General features: G+C 44.4%; 1 protein-coding gene across 3 annotated transcripts in view; it reads right to left on the minus strand.

Moving 5' to 3' along the window:
- Positions 1-23869, minus strand: part of heatr5b (HEAT repeat containing 5B) — a 146114-nt gene that overhangs the window by 35123 nt on the left and 87122 nt on the right. For all 3 annotated transcript variants that reach the window (XM_073056614.1, XM_073056615.1, XM_073056616.1), the window contains 2 exons: positions 17191-17259; positions 8085-8264 (listed from right to left, as the gene is read on the minus strand). In XM_073056614.1, the coding sequence (XP_072912715.1) occupies positions 8085-8264; positions 17191-17259 (249 nt within the window). The remainder of the gene's footprint in view (positions 1-8084; positions 8265-17190; positions 17260-23869) is intronic.

Raw genomic sequence — 23869 nt, forward strand, 5'->3', positions numbered from 1 at the left:
AGTTATAATAGACTTGATAGTTAGGGGGCAGTTAGTCAGACAGGAGATTCTGTGGCCACAAAAAAAGACTCCAGGATGGTGTGTTGCCATCCTGGACGTCTGAGAGGGGCTGCAAAGTATTCTCAAGAGGGAGGCTGAGCAGCCAAAGGTTGTGGTGCACATTGGCCTCAGAGACATTGGTACAAAGGAGGGAAGAGGCCCTGCACAGAGAGTATAGGGAGTTAGGGAAGAATAGAACCTTGAAGGTAGTAATTTCTGGATTACTCCCAGTACCACGTTAGTCAGGACAGGAATAGGGTGATAGTACAGATGGATGAGTGGCTGAAGAAGTGGTGTACGGGGCAGGGTTTCAAGTTATTGGATAATTAAAACTTTTTCTGGGGCAGGGGTAACCTGGAAGGATTTAAACTAGTTTGGCAGGAGGATGGAAGCAGGTCAGCAAGTGGAAGGATAGAAAGGAAGGTAGATGTCAGGGCCAGTAAAAACAGGCAGAAGCAAAGTGATAGATACAATGGGATGAATTGTTTGAAGTGCATTTTAATACTCGTCATATTATGGGTAAAGGTGATGAACTCGGAGCATGAATCAGTACATGGAACTGTGACATTGTGGCCATTACAGAAACTTGGTTGAGAGAGGGACAGGAATGGGTGCTGACCTTAGGGTTTCGAAGTTTTAGAAAAGATAGAGAGGGAGATAAATGAGGCGGGGGAGTTGTACTACTAACCAGGGCAATATCACAGCTGCAGTCAGAAGGGACATATGGAGGACTCATCCACTGAATCTATATGGGTGGAACACATAAATACGAAGGGTGATAGGATTGTAAAACAGACCTCTCCAATAGACACTGATGAACAGATATGCAAACAGGTTAAACAAAGGTGTGAAAACAATAGGGTCACTGTCACATGGGACTTCAACTTCCCTAATATCAGCTAGGGCCTTTTGAGTGCAAAAGGTTTATATGGGGCTGTAGCGATGTGCTACACACAGCACTGAAATAATGACACGCAGTCGGTAAGTCGTTTCGAGACTAGTTTATTCAAACTTCGCGGTGCTGGCATTTAAATCCCTAGCGCCCGCCCTCTCTGGGCGGAAATGACATCGGAGGTACATTACTAAAGTCTCCCCCCGCGCGCTGGCTATTTGTGAGCCGGTTTGCCTGCGCAGAAAGTGGGTCGCCACATAACCCCCCCCAGAACCGGCGATACACCCCCCAATATCCACAGTCTGGATCAGCCTCTGTTTGGGAGGTCTGCCTCTGCGCCGCGGTGCCTGAACCTCGGCCGGCTGCGCCAAGTCCACATGGGCTGGTTTGAGACGGTCCACTGTGAAAACTTCCTCTTTCCCCCCAATGTCCAGAACGTACATGGACCTGTTGTTGTTGATCACCTTGAATGGCCCCTCGTACGGCCGCTGTAGCGGTGCCCGGTGTCCGCCCCTTCGTTCAAACACAAACTTACAGTTTTGCAGGTCTTTGGGTACATGGGTCGGGGTCTGTCCGTGCTGTGAAGTTGGTACGGGGGCCAGGTTGCCGAGCCTTTCGCATAGTCTGTCCAGGACTGCTGCGGGTTCTTCCTCTTGCCCCCTTGGGGCTGGTATGAACTCTCCTGGGACGGCCAGGGGCGCGCCGTACACCAACTCGGCCGACGAGGCGTGCAGATCCTCTTTGGGCACTGTACGAATTTCAAACAGGACCCAGGGAAGCTCGTCCACCCAAGGCGGGCCATGAGAGCCGACTTCAAGTGACGGTGGAAGCGTTCCACCAGTCCGTTCGACTGTGGGTGATAGGCAGTTGTGTGGTGCAGCTGCGTTCCCAACAGGCTGGCCACAGCCGACCACAGGCTGGAGGTGAACTGGGTGCCTCTGTCGGAGGTAATGTGGGCCAGAAGCGTGCTACCCAGGTTGTGATCAGTGCTCAGGCGCAGGAATCGGCAGATGTGTCGGTGAGCGGGACCGCCTCTGGCCACCTCGTGAACCGGTCTACCATCGTTAGGAGGTACCGCGCTCCTCGGGACACTGGTAGGGAGCCCACGACATCCACATGAATGTGATCGAACCTCCGGTGGGTGGGTTCGAACTTCTGCGGCGGGGCTTTAGTGTGCCGCTGCACCTTGGCTGTTTGGCACTGCGCGCACGTTCTGGCCCATTCACTAGCCTGCTTGCGAAGTTCGTGCCATGCGAACTTGCTGGAGACCAGCCGGACGGTTGTCCTGATAGATAGGTACACCAAACCGTGTACAGAGTCGAAAACCCGCCGACTCCAGGCTGCCGGGACAATGGGGCGAGGTTGGCCGGTAGCCACGTCACACAGGAGGGTCCTATCACCTGGGCCTACAAGAAAGTCTTGCAGCTGCAAACCCGAGACTGCAGTCCTGTAGCTGGGCATCTCGTTGTCTGCCTGCTGTGCCTCCGCCAGTGCTGCATAGTCCACCCCCAGGGACAGGGCTGGTCTGGAGAGTGCGTCCGCCACAACGTTGTCCTTTCCCGAGACATGCTGGATGTCCATCGTGTACTCCGAGATGTAGGACAGATGTCGCTGCTGGCAAGCCGACCAGGGATTGGACACCTTCGTGAACGCGAAGGTCAACGGTTTGTGGTCCGTGAACGCGGTGAACGACTTGCCTTCTAAGAAGTACCTGAAATGCCGGATCGCCAGGTATAGTGCCAACAGCTCCCGGTCGAAAGCACTGTACTTGAGTTCGGGTGGTCGTAGGTGCTTGCTGAAGAACGCAAGGGGTTGCCAGCGCCCCTCGATGAGCTGCTCCAGCACCCCACCGACTGCAGTGTCGGATGCATCCACCGTGAGTGCGGTCGGAACGTCCGTTCTGGGGTGCACCAGCATCGCAGCATCTGCCAAGGCTTCCTTGGCTTTAACGAAAGCGGCCCCGGCCTCCTTGTCCCAAGTAATGTCCTTGCCTTTACCCCGACATCAGGGTGTACAAAGGGCGCATGATACGGGCTGCTGAGGGGAGGAAAAGGTGGTAGAAGTTCACCATACCAACAAACTCCTGCAGGCCTTTGACCGTGTTGGGCCGAGCAAAGTGGCGGATCACGTCTACCTTGGCGGGCAGAGGTGTTGCCCCGTCTTTGGTAATCCTGTGGCCCAGGAAGTCGATGGTATCGAGACTGAACTGGCACTTGGCCAGGTTGATCGTGAGGCCATATTCACTCAGTCGGGCGTAGAGTTGTCGGAGGTGGGACAGATGTTCCTGATGATTGCTGCTGGCTATGAGGATGTCGTCCAAATAGATGAAAGCGAAGTCCAGGTTGCGTCCCACCATGTCCATTAACCGCTGAAACGTCTGTGTGGCATTCTTTAGGCCGAACGGCAATGCGGAGGAACTCGAAAAGGCCGAAAGGGGTGATGAGTGCCGTTTTGGGGACGTTGTCCGGATGCATCGGGATTTGATGGTATCCCCGGACGAGGTCTACCTTGGAGAAGATCCGTGCGCCATGCAGGTTTGCTGCAAAGTCCTGAATGTGCGGCACAGGGTAGCGGTCCAGTGTTGTAGCCTCGTTCAGCCTGCGGTAGTCGCCGCATGGTCTCCAGCCCCCGTTGCTTTGGGCACCATGTGCAGGGGGGAGGCCCATGGGCTGTCGGACCGCCGTATGATCCCCAATTCCTCCATCCTCTTGAACTCCTCCTTCACCAGGCCGAGCTTTTCTGGGGGGAGCCTTCGTGAGCAGGCATGGAGGGGTGTTCCCTGGGTCGGAATGTGGTGCTGTACCCCGTGTCTGGGCATGGCTGCCGTGAACTGCGGTGCCAGAATCGATGGGAAGTCCGCCAGGATTCTGGTGAATTCGTTGTCTGACAGCATGATGGAGTCCAGGTGTGGAACCGGCAACTTGGCTTCACCCAGGGAGAACGTCTGGAAAGTCTCGGCATGTACCAGTCTTTTCCCTTGTAAGTCGACCAGCAGGCTGTGAGCTCGCAAGAAATCCACCCCCAGGAGTGGTTGGGCCACCGCGGCCAGTGTGAAGTCCCACGTGAACCGGCTGGCGCCGAACTGCAGCTGCATTGTGCGGGTGCCGTAGGTCCGTATCGTGCTGCCGTTTGCGGCCCTCAGGGTGGGTCCTGGCTTCCTGTTGCGGGTGTCGTACCCCGTTGGGGGCAAGACGCTGATCTCCGCTCCGGTGTCGACCAAGAAGCGATGTCCCTACTGTTTGTCCCAGACGTACAAGAGGCTGTCCTGGTGGCCAGCTGCCATAGTCATTAGCGGTATCTGGCCCTGGCCCTGGCCCTTGCAGGGCGGGCAACAACGGCGGGCTTTTGTGCCCCACCGCTGGTGGTAGAAACACCACTGTTCACTGGCCTCCTCACTCCTGCCTGTGTGTTGCGTGCACGCCCCTGCCGGGCCTGGTCTGGTAATCTGACCGACAGACGCCACGCTCTCCCTCTTGGCTTTCCACAGCACCTTCCGGGGGTCGCTGAAATCTGCGTCGGCCAGCAGCAGATGTATGTCCTCGGGCAGTTGTTCCAGGAATGCTTGCTCGAACATGAGGCAGGGCTTGTGTTCGTCAGCCAGGGACAGCATCTCGTTCATCAATGCTGACGGCAGTCTGTCTCCCAAACCGTCCAGGTGAAGCAGGCGGGCACCCCGCTCACGCCGCGAGAGGCCAAAGGTCCCAATGAGCAGCGCCTTGAATGCTTCATATTTGCCTTCTTCCGGGGGCGAATGTATGAAATCTGCAACCTGGGTGGCCGTCTCCTGGTCAAGGGCGCTCACCACATGGTAGTAATGCGTGGAATCAGAGGATATCTGCCAAATCTGGAACTGGGCTTCTGCTTGGTTAAACCACACGTGTGGTCGCAGCGTCCAGAAAGTCGGCAGTTTTAGCAAAACTGCGTGAACAGATGAAGAGTCGGTCATCTTTGGTCCAAATCCCGTTTGGACCGTCGGGGTCACCAATGTAGCGATGTGCTACACACAGCGCTGAAATAACGACACGCAGTCGGTAAGTCGTTTCGAGACTAGTTTATTCAAACTTTGTGGCGCTGGCATTTAAATCCCTAGCGCCCGCCCTCTCCGGGCGGAAATGACATCGGAGGTACATTACTAAAGTCTCCCCCCGCGCGCTGGCTATTTGTGAGCCGGTTCGCCTGCGCAGAAAGTGGGTCGCCACAGGGCAGAATTTGTTAGGTGCATCCAGGAGAGTTTCTTAAATCAGTATGTAGATAATCCAACAAGAGAAGGGGCTGTACTGGACCTGGTGTTGGGTAATAAACCTGACCAGGTGATAGACCTCTCAGTGGGTGAACAGTTAGGGAAGAGTGACCACAACTAGTTAAAGTCTTAAGATAGCTATAGATAAGGATAAGTATAGACCATGTGGGGGAGTATTAAATTGAAGCAGGGCAAATTACAAGAGCTTTAGGCGGGAACCAGGGACAGTTGACTGAGAACGGCTGTTTCGGGCAAGTCTGCATCCAATGTGTTGAGGGTGTTTAAATATCAACTGCACAGAGTACAGGAAAGATATGTTCCAGTAAGGAAGGAAGGACAAAGATGACAAGGCAAGATAACCCTGAATGTCAACAGAGGTGATGAATTTAGTCAAGAAGAAAAGGAAAAGTATGTAAAGTTTAGGAAGCTAGGATCAACAGAACCTTGAAGGATTATAAAGAACTCAGAAAAGAACTCAAGAGGGAATTGGGAAAGCCAAGAGAGGGGCCATGAAAAGTCCTTGGCAAGTAGGATTAAGGTGAATCCCAAGGCATTCTATAGAAACATCATGAGCAAGAGGATAACTAGTGAGAGGGTAGGGCCACTCAAGGATAAAGAGAGGAAGATCTGCTAGGATGCAGAGGATGTGGATGAGGTCCTTAATCAGTACTTTGCAACAGTATTTACCAAGGTGAAGGAGTTGGAAGATAGAGAGATCAGTGCGGAGCGTCTTAATGTGCTAGGCATTTCAAGGTAAAGGAGGAGGTAGTGTTGGGTCTCTTAAAGAACATTAAGGTGGATAAGTCCCCAGGGCCTGATAGGATACTACAGGTTATTGAGAGGAATGAGAAGAGATTGCTGGGACCAATACCTTTGTGTCCACTACCACAGGTGAGGTCCTGGAGGATTAGTGAATAACTATTGTTGTTCCATTATTCAAGAAGGGAACCAAGGATAATCGCGGAAACTCTAGACTGGCGAGTCTCAAATCAGTGCTAGGGAAGTTACTGGAGAGAATTCTTAGGGATGGACTTTATGAGCATTTGGAAAACTATGGCTTTGTGTTGGGCATTTTTTGTCTTATTAACTTGATTGAGATTTTTTGATGAAGTGACAAGGGTGATTGATGAAGGTAAAGCTGTGAATGTCATCTACATGGCATTTGACAAGGTCCTTCATGAGATGCTCATCTGGAAGATAAAGATGTATGGGATTCATGGTGAATTGGCTGTTTGGATTAAGAACCGGCTTGCCATGGAAGATAGAGGGTAATGGTCAAAGGGACTTAGTCTAGCTGGAGGTCTGTGATTTGTGGTTTTCTGCGGGGATCCATACTGGGACCTCTGCTGTTTGTGATATATACAAATGACCTGGAGGAAAGTGTAGATTAGTGGCTTAGTAAGTTTGCAGATGATGCAAAGATTGGTAGTGTTGTGGATAGTGTAGAAGACTAACAGATTTCAGCAAAATGTGAAATGGTGCACTTTGGTAGGTCAGATGCAAAGAGACAGTACACTGTTAAGGGCAAGATCATTAACAGTGTTGATGAGCAGAGGGATCTTGGGGTTCAAGTTCTTAACTCTGAAAGTGGCTACATTGGTTGAAAGGAGGAGTTAAGAAGGTATATGGCATGCTTGCCTTTATTAGTTGAGGTAGAGTTCAAAAGTCAGGAAGTTATGTCGCAGCTTTATAAACTGTAGTTTGGCCGCATCTGGAGTATTGTATACAGTTCTGGTTACCCCATTGTAGGAAGGACGTTGAGGTTTTGGAGAGGGTGCAGAAGAAGTTTACCAGGATGTTGCCTGATAAGAGCGCATGTGGGGCATGTGCTATAACAATGGGTTGGACAAACTTGAGTTGCTTTTGCTGGAGCTGCAGAGGGCAAGGGAAGATCTGATAGAAGTTTATAAGATTATGAGAGCTATATACAGAGTAGACAGATAATATCCTTTTCCAAGGGTTGAAATGTCTAACACCAGAGGCCATGCATTTAAGGTGAGAAGTAGTAATTTTAAATGAGATGTGAAGGGCAAGCTTTCTCTCCCTCCCCCCCCCACCACAGAGTGATGGTTGCATGGAGTACACTGCCCGGGCTAGTGGTAGAGGCAAAAGCACTAGAGATTTTTAAGAGACATTTAGATAGACACATGAATGTGAGGGAACTGGAAGTATATAGACATTGTGTAAGCAGAAATCATTTAGTCATTTGATTTAATTGGTTTGGCACGATATAGTGAGCTAATGGGCCTGTTCCTGTGCACTGTTCTATGGTTCAGGAGCCTAATGGTTCCAATAACAGGCAAATGAAGGTAGACGGGTCAAGGGAAGAGGAATGGTCAGAATCAGAATCAGGTTTATTATCACCAGCATGTGACGTGAAATTTGTTAATGGGGAAAGAGTGAATGTGTAATAAAGGAAATTGCTGTAATATATGACTGTGACAGAAATCTCCTATAAACACTGTGAATCATGGATTATTGCATTATTGCTACCTTCCCTCAATGGATTGCTACAACAGAGAACTGGATTGCTGCAGGAATTACTGTCATAAAGAAAAGCCAGTACTGCACTGTGACCACTCTATTATGCTTTGAGCACACATACTGAAACTTCAGTGAAGTTAACATGGTAAGAGAGCATTTATTTCACCTTCAATGTTTGGCATCAACAAAATTATCCAGGATATACAGCTCCCAATGTTCACCAACTCTCACTAAAATCAAATTCTACTTCAACGTGGGATTGAAACAGCGCAAGTACCAAGAAGCTTGCGCCCAACTGTGGGAGCTACAGCAGAGCTGTTGACAGCTGCCGGGCTGCGCACAGCATCAGCCACTGACTGCTGCAAAAGACTCAAAGGAATTGTGCTGGATTTAATACCGAATAATCCCACACTTCCCTCACAAGCTTACCTCTGCCCAGGCTTTCAGCACAGCCAGTTTCTCCATTGTAGTAGCACTCTCACTGTACAATTGGCTCAAGGAGCCTTTTCCAGATTGCATCTTGTCTAAAGATGACACCAAAAGATTGTGAACCCTGCGCAGATCATTTAAATCACTAACTACCCCACTCCCGATCCAGGTACTGCAAACCTGCAAAAGATAACAGCAGTAGTTACTTTTAATGCAAAGATGATGAAGTACTTTTAACACATCAAAGACTTGCAACAACAGATTTACATAATGGCTTTAACAGTGCAAACATCTCCAAACAGTGGAATAAAATGATCCACCACCACCGAGCTATCAGGAAATAAATAAATAATATTGGGGGAAAGGATTTCAGTTTTATACAGTCTTATAAAGTTTTGCTTTATTTGTCACATGTACATTAAAGCATACTATGAAACAATCAACAATGTTGTCACATTAATAGGTTTTAATGACTCTCCTAAAAGAAAGAACAGAGTTAAAGAAACAAAGAGGTTGAGTAGAGGAATTCCAGAACTCAGAGGCTTGGAAATTGGAGAAATGTTTGAAATGGCATGCAGGTCTGTAGGGTTATGATAAGAGATAAAGATTAGGTTGGTCTTGCATGGACCTGTCTTAAGATGCAAAATTTGTAGGAATGTGATTGGGTAGCTTTGCAGAGCTTGGGAGAGAAGGAGAGGCCAGGTCATGGAAAGATCTGAAAACAAGGCAGAGGATTTTAATACCAAATTCACCAGCTACCCTACATGATTGAATTCCCAATTCTATGCAAGTCTACGCAAGACCTGTTAAGATAGGAAGGAAGCATCAGGTTACCTATTTTTGCTGAGATCCAGAAATGAACAATATACTTTAAAGAGGTAGTAGCCCATACTGCAAAGATCACCACCTTGGGAGCCACGAGGGTTGATGAAAGAAGTCCTGAGTACTCTAAAAGCTTTGAGCAAACTGAATTGCAGGAACATTTTAACTCTAGTTAGACATTGGAACCAAATGTACAAATGAAGGACAGATTAATGAGATGGGACAAAGGGTGTTCACTGGGTACCACCTCCTCTGCAGTATCAGCTTTTCATCACATATTAATGCCCTGATCAAAGGAGTGGTAGGGCACTGAGGTGTACGGTAAATCAGAGGAATCTGGGAATATAGATCCATAATTCCTTAAAAGTGGTGTCACAGGTAGAAAGTGTCGTAAAAAAAAGCTTTTCAAAGTTCAAGGTACTTTTATTATCAAAGTACGTATACCATATGCAACCTGGAGATTCAGCTTCTTGTAGGCAGTCATATACAAAGAAACAATTCACGAAAAACCACACACTACAAAGACAGTCGTACATCTAATGTATGAAAAAGAAAGAACAAATTATGCAACTAATAAAAAAGCAAACAAACAAACCACAACACATGAACAAGTCTCCAAGAGTAAATCCACAGCCACATAGCCAGTCCAAGAGCCCGATGCTGTAGGCCAAGCTGCGGAGGCAGGTTCAGCGCTGAAGCAATTGCTGATCTCTACAGGCTCAGCTGCAGAGTCAGTTCAACGCTGAGATGAGTAAAGACTCACAGAGTGGTGAGCTGAACACCAATTTGTACTCCACCCTCAGTCTCGACACCTTAATCTTTTTAATCTGGCTCATGCTTAAATCGGCCAAACATTAGTTTGTTATCTGCTCTTGGGCCCAGGCCCTTCTGCTTTAATCTGGCCCTGTCCACTCTAGCAATGGCTGCCACATCCATACTTCAATTCTCAGGAGTCCAGTTCATCAACTATTTCAGGATATCACAAAAATGGCTGGTCATACAGACAGTTCAAAAGCACACCTTCCAGTGGGAAATTATATGCTGTGGACTGCAGTGATCATGGCCCCAAAAAACTATATTTAGTAGAAAAATTAGCAGTTTTGTTTACTGCACGCGAAGTGTCATTAAGTCTTGCAAGCACCAACTTCGCAGATGAAAAGTACATTGGCCTTCATAAATCCAGATATACAACAGTCAATATAGCCTAGAAATACAATTGTACCAGTGTGAATTAATCAGTCTGATGGCCTGGTGGAAGAAGCTGTCCTGGAATTTGTTGGTCCTGGTTTTATGCTGCAGTACTGTTTCCCAGATGGTAGCAGCTGGAACAGTTTTTGGTTGGGTTGACTTGGGTCCCCAGTGATCTTTCAAAAAGTGCCCTTTTTATGCACTTGTCACTGTAAATTTTCCTGAATAGTGGGAAGTTCACATCCACAGATGTGCCGGGCTGTCCGCACCACTCTCTGCAGAGTCCTGCAATTGAGGGAAGTACAGTTCCCATACCAGGCAGTGATGCAGCCAAGCAGGATACTCTCAATTGTGCCCCTGTAGAAAGTCCTTAGGATTTGGGGGTCCATACCAAACTTCTTCAACCACCTGAGGTGAAAGAGGCACTGTTTTGCCATTTTCACCACATAGTCGGTATGTACAGACCAAGTAAGGTCCTCGGTGATGTGTTTACTATGTGTTGAAGCTGTTCACCCTCTCCACCCCAGATCCATTGATGCCAATAGGGGCTAGTCTGTCTCTGTTCCCCCTGTAGTCCACAACCAACTCCTTTGTTTTCGTGACATTGAGGGAGAGGTTGTTTTCTTGACACCACTGTGTCAGGGTGATGACTTCTTCTCTGTAGGCTGCCTTGTTATTATAGGAGATAAGGCCAATCAATGTAGTATCATTTGCAAATTCAATTGGCAGATTAGAGCTGTGGGTGGTAACACAGTCATAGGTACACAGACAGTAAAGGAGGGAGCTTAGGACACAGCCCTGGGGGGCTCCTGTGTTGAGGGAGCCCACTCCCACTCTTACCACCTGCTGGGAATCTGACAGGAAGTCCAGGATCCAGCTACACAAGGCAAGGTGAAAGCTGAGGTCTCTGAGCTTCTTGTCAAGCCTGGAGGGAATTATGGTGTTGAATTCTGAACTGTAGTCCAAGAACAGCATTCTCACATAAGCATCCCTCTTCTCCAGGTGTGCAAAGACAGTGCATAGAGCATCTAGCTAAAGATGTCAATAAGATTGAAAGTGCAGAGAACATTTACAAGGATGTTACCCAGACTTGAGGACCTGAGTTATAAGAAAAGGTTGAATGATAGGACTTTATTCCCTAGAGCGTAGAAGAACGAGGGGAGATTTGATAGAGGTATACAAAATAATGGGGGGTGGTGGTATAGATAGAGTAAATGCAACTGAAGTTGGGTGAGACTACATCTAGAGGTCATGGTTAAAATAAAAAGGTGAAATGTTTAAGGTGAACATGTGCTGGAACTTCTTCACTTAGAGAGTGGTGAGTATGGAATGAGCTGCCAACGTAAATGGTGGATGTGGGTTCAATTTCAACATTTAAGAGAGATTTGGATAGGTACATGGATGGGGGTGGTATGGAGGACTAAGGTCTGGGTGCAGGTCGATGGGATTAGGCAGATTAGTAGTTCAGAATGGGCTGTTTCTGTGCTGTAGTGTTCTAAACTCTATGAATGGAGAGCTGCAGATGGCACCTTTAGATGTGTACATGGAGTAGGAGTTACAACTAAGAGTGTGAACAATAGTTTGACAGACTACACTTAATGGGAGAAAAATCCACAATTAGCTAATGTGGATGAACAAAGGAAAGTGTGATAAAAGCTAATGGAATTGTATTCTTTAGCTGTAGTGAAAATTCACAAGAGATGACATAAATCAAGCAAAGGTAATTAAACTTGGATTGTTGAAGCTCAAAACTGCAAAATAATCTCAGTGATTTAACCTTTTTTTTAGGATTAAAACTGAAATCTGTTTCCTCTCATAAAGGAAGTAAATTAGCCAGTCATAATTATAAAAGTAAAACTTGGGACTTTCAGAATTGCCCTTTTATATGAGTGGCTCTGTGTAAAAAGAAAACCTTTCCGACAATTACACCTCATCCCCCCCCACCCCCCGTCCCAATAAAGTGATATCACTTCCATTAGCCATTTCCACCCTGGGAAAAGCTCTGGCTGTCCACTCTATCTGTACATTTTATCATCTTATACACCTGTATCAAGCCAACTCTCATCCTCTTCCACTCCAGAGAGAGCCCCAGCTCACTCAACCTATCCTCAAAAAAAAAATACTCTCTAATCCAAGCAGTTTCCTGATAAATCTTAAACACAAGAGATTCTGCAGATGCTGGAAATCCAGAGCAACACACACAAAATACTGGAGGAAATCAGCAGGTCAGGCAGCATCAATGGAGAGGAATAAACAGTCAATGTTTCTTGCTGAGACTCTTCATCAGGACTGGAAAGGAAGGGGGAAGAAACCAAAAGACTAGTAAATCTTCTCTGCTCCTTTCCAAAACTTGCACATAAGACCAAAAGATATTGGAGCAGAATTAGGCCATTTGGCTCAGAGTCTGCTCCACCATTTCATCATGGCAAATCCATCTTTTTCTCAGCCTCAGTCTCCTGCCTCCTCCCCATAACCCTTCATGCCCTGACTACTCAAGAATCTATCAACCTCGCCTTAAATATACTGAATGACTTGGCCTCCACAGCCATAACGAATTCCAGACTCTCCGCTCTCTGGCTAAAAAATTCCTCCTCATCTCCTTTCTAAATGGATGTTCCTCTATTGGCTGTGCCCTCCTCTGGTCCTGGACTCCCCCACCACAGGAAACATCCTCTCCACATCCACTCTATTGAGGCCTTTCAACATTCAATAGATTTCAGTGAGATCCTCTCCCCCCATTCTTCTGAATTCCACTGAGTAGAGGACCAAACCCTTTGATTGGCCCTCATATGGTAACTCTCTCATTCCCGGAATCATTCTCGTGAACCTACTCTGACCCCTTTCCAATGGCAGCACATTCTTTCTTATATATGGGGCCCAAAACTGCTCAGAATACTCCAAGTGAGGCCTTAACAGTGCCTTGTAAAGCCTCAACATTACATCCTTGCTTTGTATTCTAGTCCTCTCCAAACAAATGCTAACATTGCACTGGGCTTCTTCACCACCAAACCAACCTGTAAAATTAACCTTTAGGGAATCCTACATGAGGACTCCCAAGTGCCTTTGCACCTAAGCTTTTTGAATATTCTGTCTATTTAGAAAATAGTCTACCCTTCCATTTCTTCTACCAATGTTACTTCCCAACATTGTATTCCGTCTGCCACTTCTTTGCCCATTCTCCTAATCTGTCCAAGTCCTTCTGCAGACTCCCTGCTTCTTCAACACTACCTGCCCCTCCACCGACATTCATATCATCCGCAAACTTGGCTATGAAGCCATAAATACAATTATCCAAATCACTGACATATAATGTAAAGAGAAGCGGTCCCAATACAGATCCCTGTGAAACACTACTAGTCACCAGCAGCCAACCAAAAAAGAATTCCTTTATTCCTCTTCTTTGCCTCCTGCCAATCAGCCGATGCTCTTTCCATGCTGGTATCTTTCCTGTAATACCACGGGCTATTAATTTGGTAGCAGACTCATATGTGACACCTTGTCAAAGACCTTTTGAAACATCAACCGATTCTCCTTTGTCTATTCTACTTGTTATTTCTTTAAGGAATTCCAACAGATTTGTCAGGGAAAATTTTCTCTTAAGGACTTTGGCTTTCTTTATCATGTGCCTTCATCCTCAACAATCAACTCCAACATCGTCACAACCATTGAGGTCAGACTAACTGGTCTAATCAATTCCAGTTCATTACACAACACCCAGTCCAGAAGAGTGGGCTGATATTTGCAATTTTCCAGTCCTCTGGAACCATGCCAGAATCTATTGATTCTTGAAAAATCATTACTAATGCTTCCACAATCTCTTCAGTCACCTCTTTCCGAACCCTAGGGTGTAGACCATCTGGTCCAAGTGATTTATCTACCTTCAGACCTTTCAATTTGCCAAGTACCTGCTCCCTAGTAATGGCAACTTCACTCACTTCTGGCAGACTACTAATGCCTTTCACAGTGAAGACTGATGCAAAACACTTATTCCATTCGTCCGCCATTTCCTTGTCTCCCATTACTAGCTCCCCAGCATCATTTTCCAGTAGTACGTTATCTACTCTCGCCTCTCTTTTACTCCTTATATATCTGAAGAAACTTTTGAATTGAAGTGATTTTATTACTTATGTCCTTCATCATAAAGTCAAAACCTTTATATTATGTCTCCATCTAAATGTGCAATATGCAATTTATAGTAATTTATAATAAACAGTATGTACAACAGGAAAGTCAATATAACACAGAAATACAATTGTATCAGCATGAATTAATCAGTCTGATGGTCTGGTGGAAGAAGCTGACCCAGAGCCTGTTGGTCTTGGCTTTTATGCTGCGGTACCATTTCCCAGATGGTAGCAGCTGAACAGTTTTCGGCTGGGGTGACTTGGGTCCCCAATGATCTTCCCGGCCCTTTTTATGCACCTGTTACTGTAAATTTTCCTGAATCATGGGAAGTTCACGTCCACAGATGCGCTGGGGTGTCAGCTCCACTCTCTGCAGAGTCCTCCGATTGAGGGAAGTACAGTTCTCATACCAGGCACCAGGCTGTGATGCAGCCAATCAGGGTGCCTTCAATTGTGCCCCTGTAGGAAGTCCTTAGGATTAGGGGGCTCATGCCAAACGTCTTCAACCATCTGAGATGAAAGAGGCACTGTTGTGCTTTTTTTCAACACGCAGCCAGTATGTACAGACCACATGGTATCATCTTTAACATTATGGGCTCACTTACCTTTATATTCCATCTTTTCCTTCAAGGTAGCCTTCTGCTGGTTTTTAAAAGCTTCCCAATCCTCTAACTTCCAACAAATTTTTCTCCAATATTTGCCCTCTCTTTGGATTTCCCTTCTCAGTCACGGCTGTGTCATCCTGCCTTTAGACTACTACTTCTTTGGGATGTATCCATTCTGAACCTTCCAAATTGCTTCTGCAATTTCAAGCCATTGCTGTTCTGCCATCATCCCTGCAGGTGTCCCCTTCCTATCAACTTTGGCCAGCTCCTCTCTCATGCCTCTGTAATTCCCTTTACTTACTGTAATACGATACAAGGTTTCCTTCTCAAATTTTAGTGTGAATTTGATCATATTATGATCACTTGCCCCTCAGGGTTCCTTTACTTTGAACTCTCTAATCAATTCCAGTTCATTGCGCAACACCCAATCCAGAATAGCTGATCCCCTAGTGGGCTCAACCATTAGCTACTCAAAAAGATATCTTGTAGGCATTCTACAAATTCCCCCTCTTGGTATCCAGTACCAACCTGATTTTCCCAATCTACCTGCATATCAAAATCTCCCATCACCGACATAACAATGACCTTTTGACATGCCTTTCCTGTCTCCAGCTTCCTAGCAATGTCTTTTTACCTTGTGATTTCTTAGCTCTACCCACAGGGATTCTACACCTTCCAATCTCATGTCACCTTTAAGGATTTGATTTTTTTTAAACCTTCCTTTGGTGACACATTCTTCCTATGAGGCGACCAGAATGGAAGACAATACCCCAAGTATGGTCAAAAGAGATTTATAGAGCTGCAAATTACGTTGCAGCACTTGAACTTAATCCCATGACTAATGAAGTCGAACAACCATAATCCATTGCACTCCTGACTTGTATGGAGAAACTTTGTTGTGTAAACAGATGAATCACTGGCAATGAACCAACCCTTGGAACCAGAGAGCTGATAATCTGATAATCTAGCTAAATTACTGGCTAATGATAACCACCAGAATGATGCAGGATTTAGCTCTTCACATACAAAATGCAAGAAATGTGAACCTCTGTCTTGGGTGGTGGGGGGAGATGTCTTATTCTGATTGCCGAAAGTTGCTTCTGTTGTGATTGGTTAGTTTAGAAACTACAGCTGCTTTTCTCATTGGTTAGTTGCCTGGTGTCCAGCTTCAAATATCCAGGGCACATAAAATAACACTGGGAAGGGGCTCACTCTCTCTTCCTTTGTTTAAGGCAAGGATGCACAGAATGATTGGGAAGATATGCTCTGTGCACACTTTTAACTCACTACATTTGTTGAATATTTAGCTTCGTAGTGTCTGTAACATGGAACATTAATGTTTAGTCGAATTTTTATTGTTTGTAAGTAAATGATTAATATACCCATTCAAAGTCAGTGCCTTCCTGTCTTATTGGACCCACAGACCTGATTCAATATTATAACCTCAGTCTTCCTAAAGGCTGGAGTTTTAAATAACAAAGTATCTTTTTCCTGTTACAAGACCCAGTAATAGAGAAAAGAAAAATAAATGAAGGTATATAATTGGTCATGCTCTTAATGGTATAACCCAGGGGTGTCAAACTCATTTTAGGTCACGGGCCGGATTGAGCAAAATGCAGCTTCATGCGGGCCGGATCAGTCGGACGCGTGCGAACGCAGCTTTCGTTGCCTCCGTTTTTTCAGCCTGCTCTCATGTGTCTCAGTCTCTGCTATAACTACAAAGTGTTTCACTTTACAAATTCCGTTTCTTATGAAGAAGACTGCCGAGCAAGACTGCCGAATAACCACTAAAAACCCTGAAAACCTGGTACCTGAATAAACTCAGCATTAGTCATATCATACGCCATAGGCGCTTCGATTACTGGGGCCAGCTTTAATAGTAATTAGATATTATCTCGCGGGCCAAAGATAATTCCACCGCGGGCCGGATTTGGCCCGCGGGCCTTGAGTTTGACATATATGGTATAACCAAACAGACTTGAGGAAGAATGACCTTGGCATTTTCCAATGAAAGAAATTGCAAATGCAACTTGCTTTTACAAAGAAGGTGATAAGTACATTAGCATTGACCAATGGTGAAAATCCCAGTGGCTTTAAGATTTAATTAGGTAGATTCTTGTCAATAACTAGGTTAGGGTAGTGGCATTTATTCCTGATATTGTATTGACATTGTACTAACATTCAAGTTGCTAGCCAGATAAGCTGTTGTCTCCAGGACCAATTAATAGATAACATGATTTATTTATGGAGAGAAATACATTCTATAAGTGTCTGAAAATCCCGAGGAAGCAGTGAGATTTTGGGGAAATGTGGCCATGCTAATGATCAGTTGCTTTGCATTGGGTTTCACTCTGGGTAACTACTCACCTGGCAGGCTTTGGCAGTGATGTCAGATGGCGTATCTTGTGAAAAAGCTGGCCTCAAGGCTGCTCCAACCTAAATTACAAAACAATAAGTCACTGATGCCGAACATACCACTGATAACCAGTAGCACACTCAACAGCAAAGTAGCAACTCAGAGCAAGTGTTCAGCTTCTGTTGATTACGGACAGGCACTATCAGTGCTATTAGGAGCGCTGTACAATCTCTAACCTCTGATACAATACATGAAAGAGATAGCTTGCTCAATTGCAGAGTGACCTGGGTTCCTCTGTTACTGCATTATCACCTACACTCATGCTCCATATACCTGAACCTTGTACTCACTTCGATGGGAGTTGGAGTATATGACTATGAATCAAAGCATTGATGATAGTTGAAATACTTGAGTGATAACATTGTAAGATTATCCCCAGTTTACATTCATAATGAAGTATTGTGCATGACATTCATAATGAAACACAGAATAACAATGGGTTACTGAAAAATACAACAAAGGCATTCAGCCTAAACTATCCATTCTGGTTCTAATTTTAATCTGTCTGCACTGTTTATATATACTTTTTTTAATTTCAACCACCTGGGCATTAATATTTCTTCTCCAACTCAGTGCAGAATTGATTCTACTCTCCATCCAGGTCTCTTTTACCTTTTTTCTATGTCTTTTTGTGTTAGCATGCAACTCAAAGATCCTATTTATAATTATGCGACCTCTTCCCTTCCTGATTAACAATTGCCTCCTAATCTCTGCTGTTTTGTTTAAAATAGCACACATTTGTCAAACCTTTCTATATCTTCATACATGGTAATTTCAGAGTGAATATACAGTGGCATGCAAAGGTTTGGGCACCCCTGGTCAAAATTTCTGTTACTGTGAATAGCTAAGCGAGTAAAAGATGACTTGATTTCCAAAAGGCATAAAGTTAAAGATGACACATTTCTTCAATATTTTAAGCAAGATTACTTTTTTTATTTCCATCTTTTACAGTTTCAAAGTATCAAAAAAGGAAAAGGGCCTGAAGCAAAAGTTTGGGCACCCTGCATTTGACAAGTATCACAGCTTGTAAACGCTTTCTGTAGCCAGCAAAGAGTCTTTCAATTCTTGTTTGGGGGATTTTTGCCCATTCTTCCTTGCAAAAGGCTTCTAGTTCTGTGAGATTCTTGGGCCATCTTGCATGCAATGCTCTTTTGAGGTCTATCCACAGATTTTCAATGATATTTAGGTCAGGGGACAGTGAGGGCCATGGCAAAAACTTCAGCTTGCACCTCTTGAGGTAGTCCATTGTGGATTTTGAGGTGCGTTTAGGATCATTATCCTGTTGTAGAAGCCATCCTCTTTTCATCTTCAGCTTTTTTACAGATGGTGTGATGTTTGCTTCCAGAATTTGCTGGTATTTAATTGAATTCATTCTTCCTTCTACCAGTGAAATGTTCCCCATGCCACTGGCTGTAACACAAGCCCAAAGCATGATCGATCCACCCCTGTGCTTAACAGTTGGAGGGGTGTTCTTTTCATGAAATTCTGCACCCTTTTTTCTCCAAACATACCTTTGCTCATTGCGGCCAAAAAGTTCTAGTTTAACTTCATCAGTCCACAGGACTTGTTTCCAAAATGCATCAGGCTTGTTTAGATGTTCCTTTGCTAACTTCTGACGCTGAATTTTGTAGTGAGAACGCAGGAAAGGTTTTCTTCTGATGACTCTTCCATGATCTGGGCTGTACCTTCCAAATATCCAGACCTGTCTCTCGTTTTGTTTTGCACTATCTTACTTTCCCTTTTCTATTTTCTAATTATGACATACAATTTAAATTTTTATTACATTTACTTTGATTTGTACTCCAGGGAGCGCGAAGCGCAGAATCAAATATCGCTGTGATGATTGTATGTTCTAGTATCAATTGTCTGGTGGCAAAAAAGGAAGTAAGTAAGGTCACATCTGTGCAGCTGTCGTTGCACAGTAGAACAGTGAACCACCACTGCAGAGTCTGCTAAATCTTCCTGAAGGTCTTTTGCAGTCAAACGGGGGTTTTGATTTGCTTTTCTAGCAATCCTACAAGCAGTTCTCTCGGAAAGTTTTCTTGGTCTTCCAGACTTCAACTTGACCTCCACCGTTCCTGTTAACTGCCATTTCTTAATTACATTATGAACTGAGGAAACGGCTACTTGAAAATGCTTTGCTATCTTCTTATTGCCTTCTCCTGCTTTGTGGGCATCATTTATTTCAATTTTCAGAGTGCTAGGCAGCTGCTTAGAGGTGCCCATGGCTGCTGATTGTTGGGACAAAGTTTGAGGAGTCAGGGTATTTATAAAGTTTGCAATTTGCATCACCTGGCCTTTCCTAATGATGACTGTGAACAAACCATAGCCCTAACAAGCTAATTAAGGTCTGAGACCTTGGTAAAAGTTATCTGAGAGCTCAAATCTCTTGGGGTGCCCTAACTTTTGTGTGGTGCTCCTTTCCCTTTTTTCACTCTAAGATTGTACAAAACAAAAATAATACACTAATCTTGCTTAAAATGTTGAAAAGAATGTTTCATCTTTAACTTTATGAGTTTTGGAGATTAGTTAATCTTCTACTCACTTAACTATTCACAGTAACAGGAATTTTGACCAGGTGCCCAAACTTTTGCATGCCACTGTAAGCAATATCATCTCTAGAGCTTCAACACCAGTCTGTAGACTGGAAAATGAAGCTGTGCAGACTATTTCAACTGTGTACTCAATAAAGCTGAGTTAGGATGTGAACACAGTGTAACATTTTCAATCTAAATTCCAGTCATAAAGTTAATTACTGTTTATAGACCTTAGCTTGATTGTTTTGGAATCCAAGAATTGCTGAGATATCTCATATCTTGGTTTGTAACTGGTTCACAACTGTGAATGTGGGTTGGCAGTCAGTGCCATCATAACTCTTATTCCTCTTTGATCATTACATCTCCTCTTAGCCAGGCCTGGGCCTTGACTTCTGCACCCAGCTTCCCAATCATGAATAACAAAATACACATTGCCTTGCTGCTCAGTCTATAATTATACTACACAGAAATAGGCCCTTCAGTCCTTGCTGACTATCAACTACACATCTACACTGATGCTATTATCAGCCCTGGGTTCGAAACCCTCTCTCTCGGCAATTCAAGTGCTTGTGTCGTTACTTTTTAAACCTTATGCATCCACCACCTCGTCAGGCAGTGTGTTCCAGATTTCAAACACCTTCAGGTGAAAAGAAATTCTCCCTCAGACCCCCTCTAAAACTTTTATCCTTTATCCGCAGTCCAAGCTCTCTAACTTTAGATACTTCTGCTATAGAGAAAGGTTTACAGTCCACCCTACTGTAAAGTCTTTGTAATTTTGCATACCTCTATCAGGTCCTCTAGCATCAAAGATTAGCTTTATTTGTCACATGTTCATTGCAACAGACAACGTAAAGCCAAAGCAATGAGGATCGTGCTGGGGAGCTCACAAGTGTCACCACATTTCCAGTGCCAACATAGCGTGCCCACAATTCACTAGCCCTAACTGTACACCTTTGGAATGTGAGAGGAAACTGGAACATCTGAAGGAAACACACGTGGTTATGGGGAGAAGGTACAAACTCCTGATGAACAGCGACTCGAATAGAACCCCTATTTACAGCTGGTGCTATAAAGCATTACGCTAACTTCTACACTACTGTGCTGCCCAGACAAGTTAAAAAAAACCCTTTCAGTCTCTCCTCATTACTGAAATGCTCCAACTCTGGCTACATTTTGTTGAATCTTTCTGCACCCTTTCTGTGCAGTCATGTTCTTTCAAAGGTGTAGCAACTAGAACTGCACACAATACTCCTGAACTGGTCTAATTAATGTTTCATAAAGTTGTACTGTAATGTCTGTTTTAATATTCTATGAATCAATTATCCCATGTGCCTTCTTCATAAACTTATCCAACTGTCTAATGAGAAATACAAGCAGCATAACTTCAAAGCACAAGGCCCAGCTTTATGTGGCTTAATGGGTACATCCTGACATTCCGAGTAAGTGAGGACAGTTTACCTATTTTACAACTCAAACTGCCCAGTTAGCCAAGAAAGTGTCTGACTGATTGTGGTAGCAATTAAAGTGCTGTGATTAATGTGAAGGGAATTTAGAGACCAACTTCTTATGATAATATAGGAAAACAATTAAGTTTGAGTAGAGAGCAGTTTCTAGCAAAGGTTCACATCAGACTGAATGGGCCATTTTAATGTCTGTTAACATCCATTTCAAAATAAGTGATATCTGATGAAAACAAGTTCAAAAACAAAACCCATCTCATGAAGAATTAAAATGACTTGGAAAAATGAACAAGCCTAAATTTGAAAATACAGATTTGGCATAATTGATTGTCTAATGTTCAGTAATGTGAGCTGTACTGTTCCAAGAACTTTAAAGGGTTAAGAATTCCTGTTAGGAACTCAACATGTTACCCTCGTGGAAAATTGTTCGTGTTATAAATGGAACAGATCAACTTGAACCTTCATGTCTCAGTGTCCAAAATTACAAGCTCCATTGACCCTTGTTTCTATTAATTCTACCATGACTGTTGTAAGTTTCATTAACACCAACTACATATGATTGATAAATTCAAACCAAGTTTTTAAACCATCTGATACTCAACGATCAATAAAATTTACTTAACCTTTCATCTATGGACCACTGAGAGCCAAAAACAAGAGTAATTGATCTTTCTTATTTAACAAAAAAAAGTCAAAAAATCATATATTTCGATGAAACTGAATGCAGGAAGTAATATGTCGAGTGCTGCCCTCCAGTGTTCAACATCCCATATACCATCAGTCTACAGCCCATGCCACCCAGGGATTTGGGTTTACTTTTCGTGTGACTGTGTTTTCTGCTACCGTGACTATATGTGCTGTGTGCTGTCACTACTGAGTTTTGCATCTTGGCTGTATTTACGTATGGTTGAAAATCAATTAAACCTGAACTTAAATAAAATAGATTTCAATTAATTTGAACACATCGTGACAAGCACATTTTGGCCCAATTAAGCGGCTGCCCAAATGAGCCAAAGTTTCATGGAAATAGTTAAAAAGGTATAAAAAAGACAAACCAAGGATGCAACACACAAAATGCTGGTGGAACGCAGCAGACCAGGCAGCATCTATAGGGAGAAGCACTGTCGACGTTTCGGGCCGAGACCCTTCATCAGGACTATATTATGCATTTAGATGAAATACAGAACAAATTAGAACACTATCAAAACTATTGTAGTTCTATAAAACGGAATATTAATTCCTAATCGTTATCGACAGAGGAACTCATCCAGTGCACACAATGAACAAAACCAGCGCAAACACCAAGTGCAGATAATGGTGCACAGTGAGCAAATCTGACTGAATTGTGTTACTTCTTATTTCTTGCTAGCTATCAGTGACAAAAATCACTGCTTTTGAACATAAATGCTCGCAACTGACTCTATTTAAAAACTGTTTGCTCTAAGCAGCGTAGTGACAAATGGCCACACTAAGCATTAGGTGGAGCTTAGGAGGGTTAATGGTGCCTAACGGCGACTCCTTTCCTTGCATCTTTGGAAACAGCTCTATTTCTATCTTTAATATTTCTATTTTTCCCTTTCAGGGTTCTATTGAAGACCCTGACCTGGAGTTAGACGCTGACTACGGTTCTTTATGGGAATTGGACCCACTCTCAGGGTTTCACAACTGGTCGTTGTTCAGCGTGCCAAGGGCTCAGCCTAAGAGTTTGACTCATCATCAGAGGCCTAAGATCTCAGGGCTCTGGATACGGGCGGATTGAAGGTCGGTGTCACAGCAGGAGATCTGTGTATCGTCGGGGGAGTTGGAAGATCTACAGTGGTATGCCCAGAGACCCTAGATCTTTGAGGAAAGAGCTCAAAAAAAGTGACGCAATGGACTTTTAACATTGTAAGCCAGCGAGTTGTTTGTTATGTCTCCCCTCTCGCTGTGAACTGGAGACATCTCTTTCTCCGTTATTAGGGAGAGAGAGAACCTGTGATATGTTGAACACCGGGTGAACAAGTAGTCTTTGGGGTAACTGCAAGTCTGTGTCTTTGCTGTTGCTTTGCTCCCGTTTGATTGCTCAGTGGTGAGTGCTGATGCTTTTTTGGCGAGTGGGTGGAGGGGCGATTGTTGCCTGCTGCCGTTTACGCGCGGGGTAAGGGACTTACCCTCAGGGGTGTGTGCTTAGCCCACTGCTCTACTCTCTATATATGCCTGACTGTGTGGCTAGGCATAGCTCAAATTCCATCTATAAATTTGCTGACGATACAACCATTGTTGGTAGAATCTGAGATGGTGACAAGAGGGCATACGGGAGTGAGATATGCCAACTAGTGAACTTCAGGGTTCTAACATTTAATTGTTGTTCATTCTTTGGGGCACTCCACTGTTTTCTGACATTAAATGTATCTTTGAAACAGGTGTGACTGGGGCTAGTTAGAATTTGTTCAACAACAGTCTCCTACCTCAATTAATGCAGAGTGTCTCAAATTAAAAAAAAGGGAATCCTGCTAATTTTCTTGATTAGTTTTTGTTCTTTATGAGTTGCCTCAAATAAGCGGCTGCCCTGCTTTACCAAGGTCCAATTAACAGGAATCCACGAGACACATCATTTAAGCAATATTGTATATTTATACGCTTCTTTTTCTCAT

The sequence above is a fragment of the Hemitrygon akajei genome, chromosome 9 (assembly GCF_048418815.1).
Source record: "Hemitrygon akajei chromosome 9, sHemAka1.3, whole genome shotgun sequence".
Lineage (NCBI taxonomy): Eukaryota > Metazoa > Chordata > Chondrichthyes > Myliobatiformes > Dasyatidae > Hemitrygon > Hemitrygon akajei.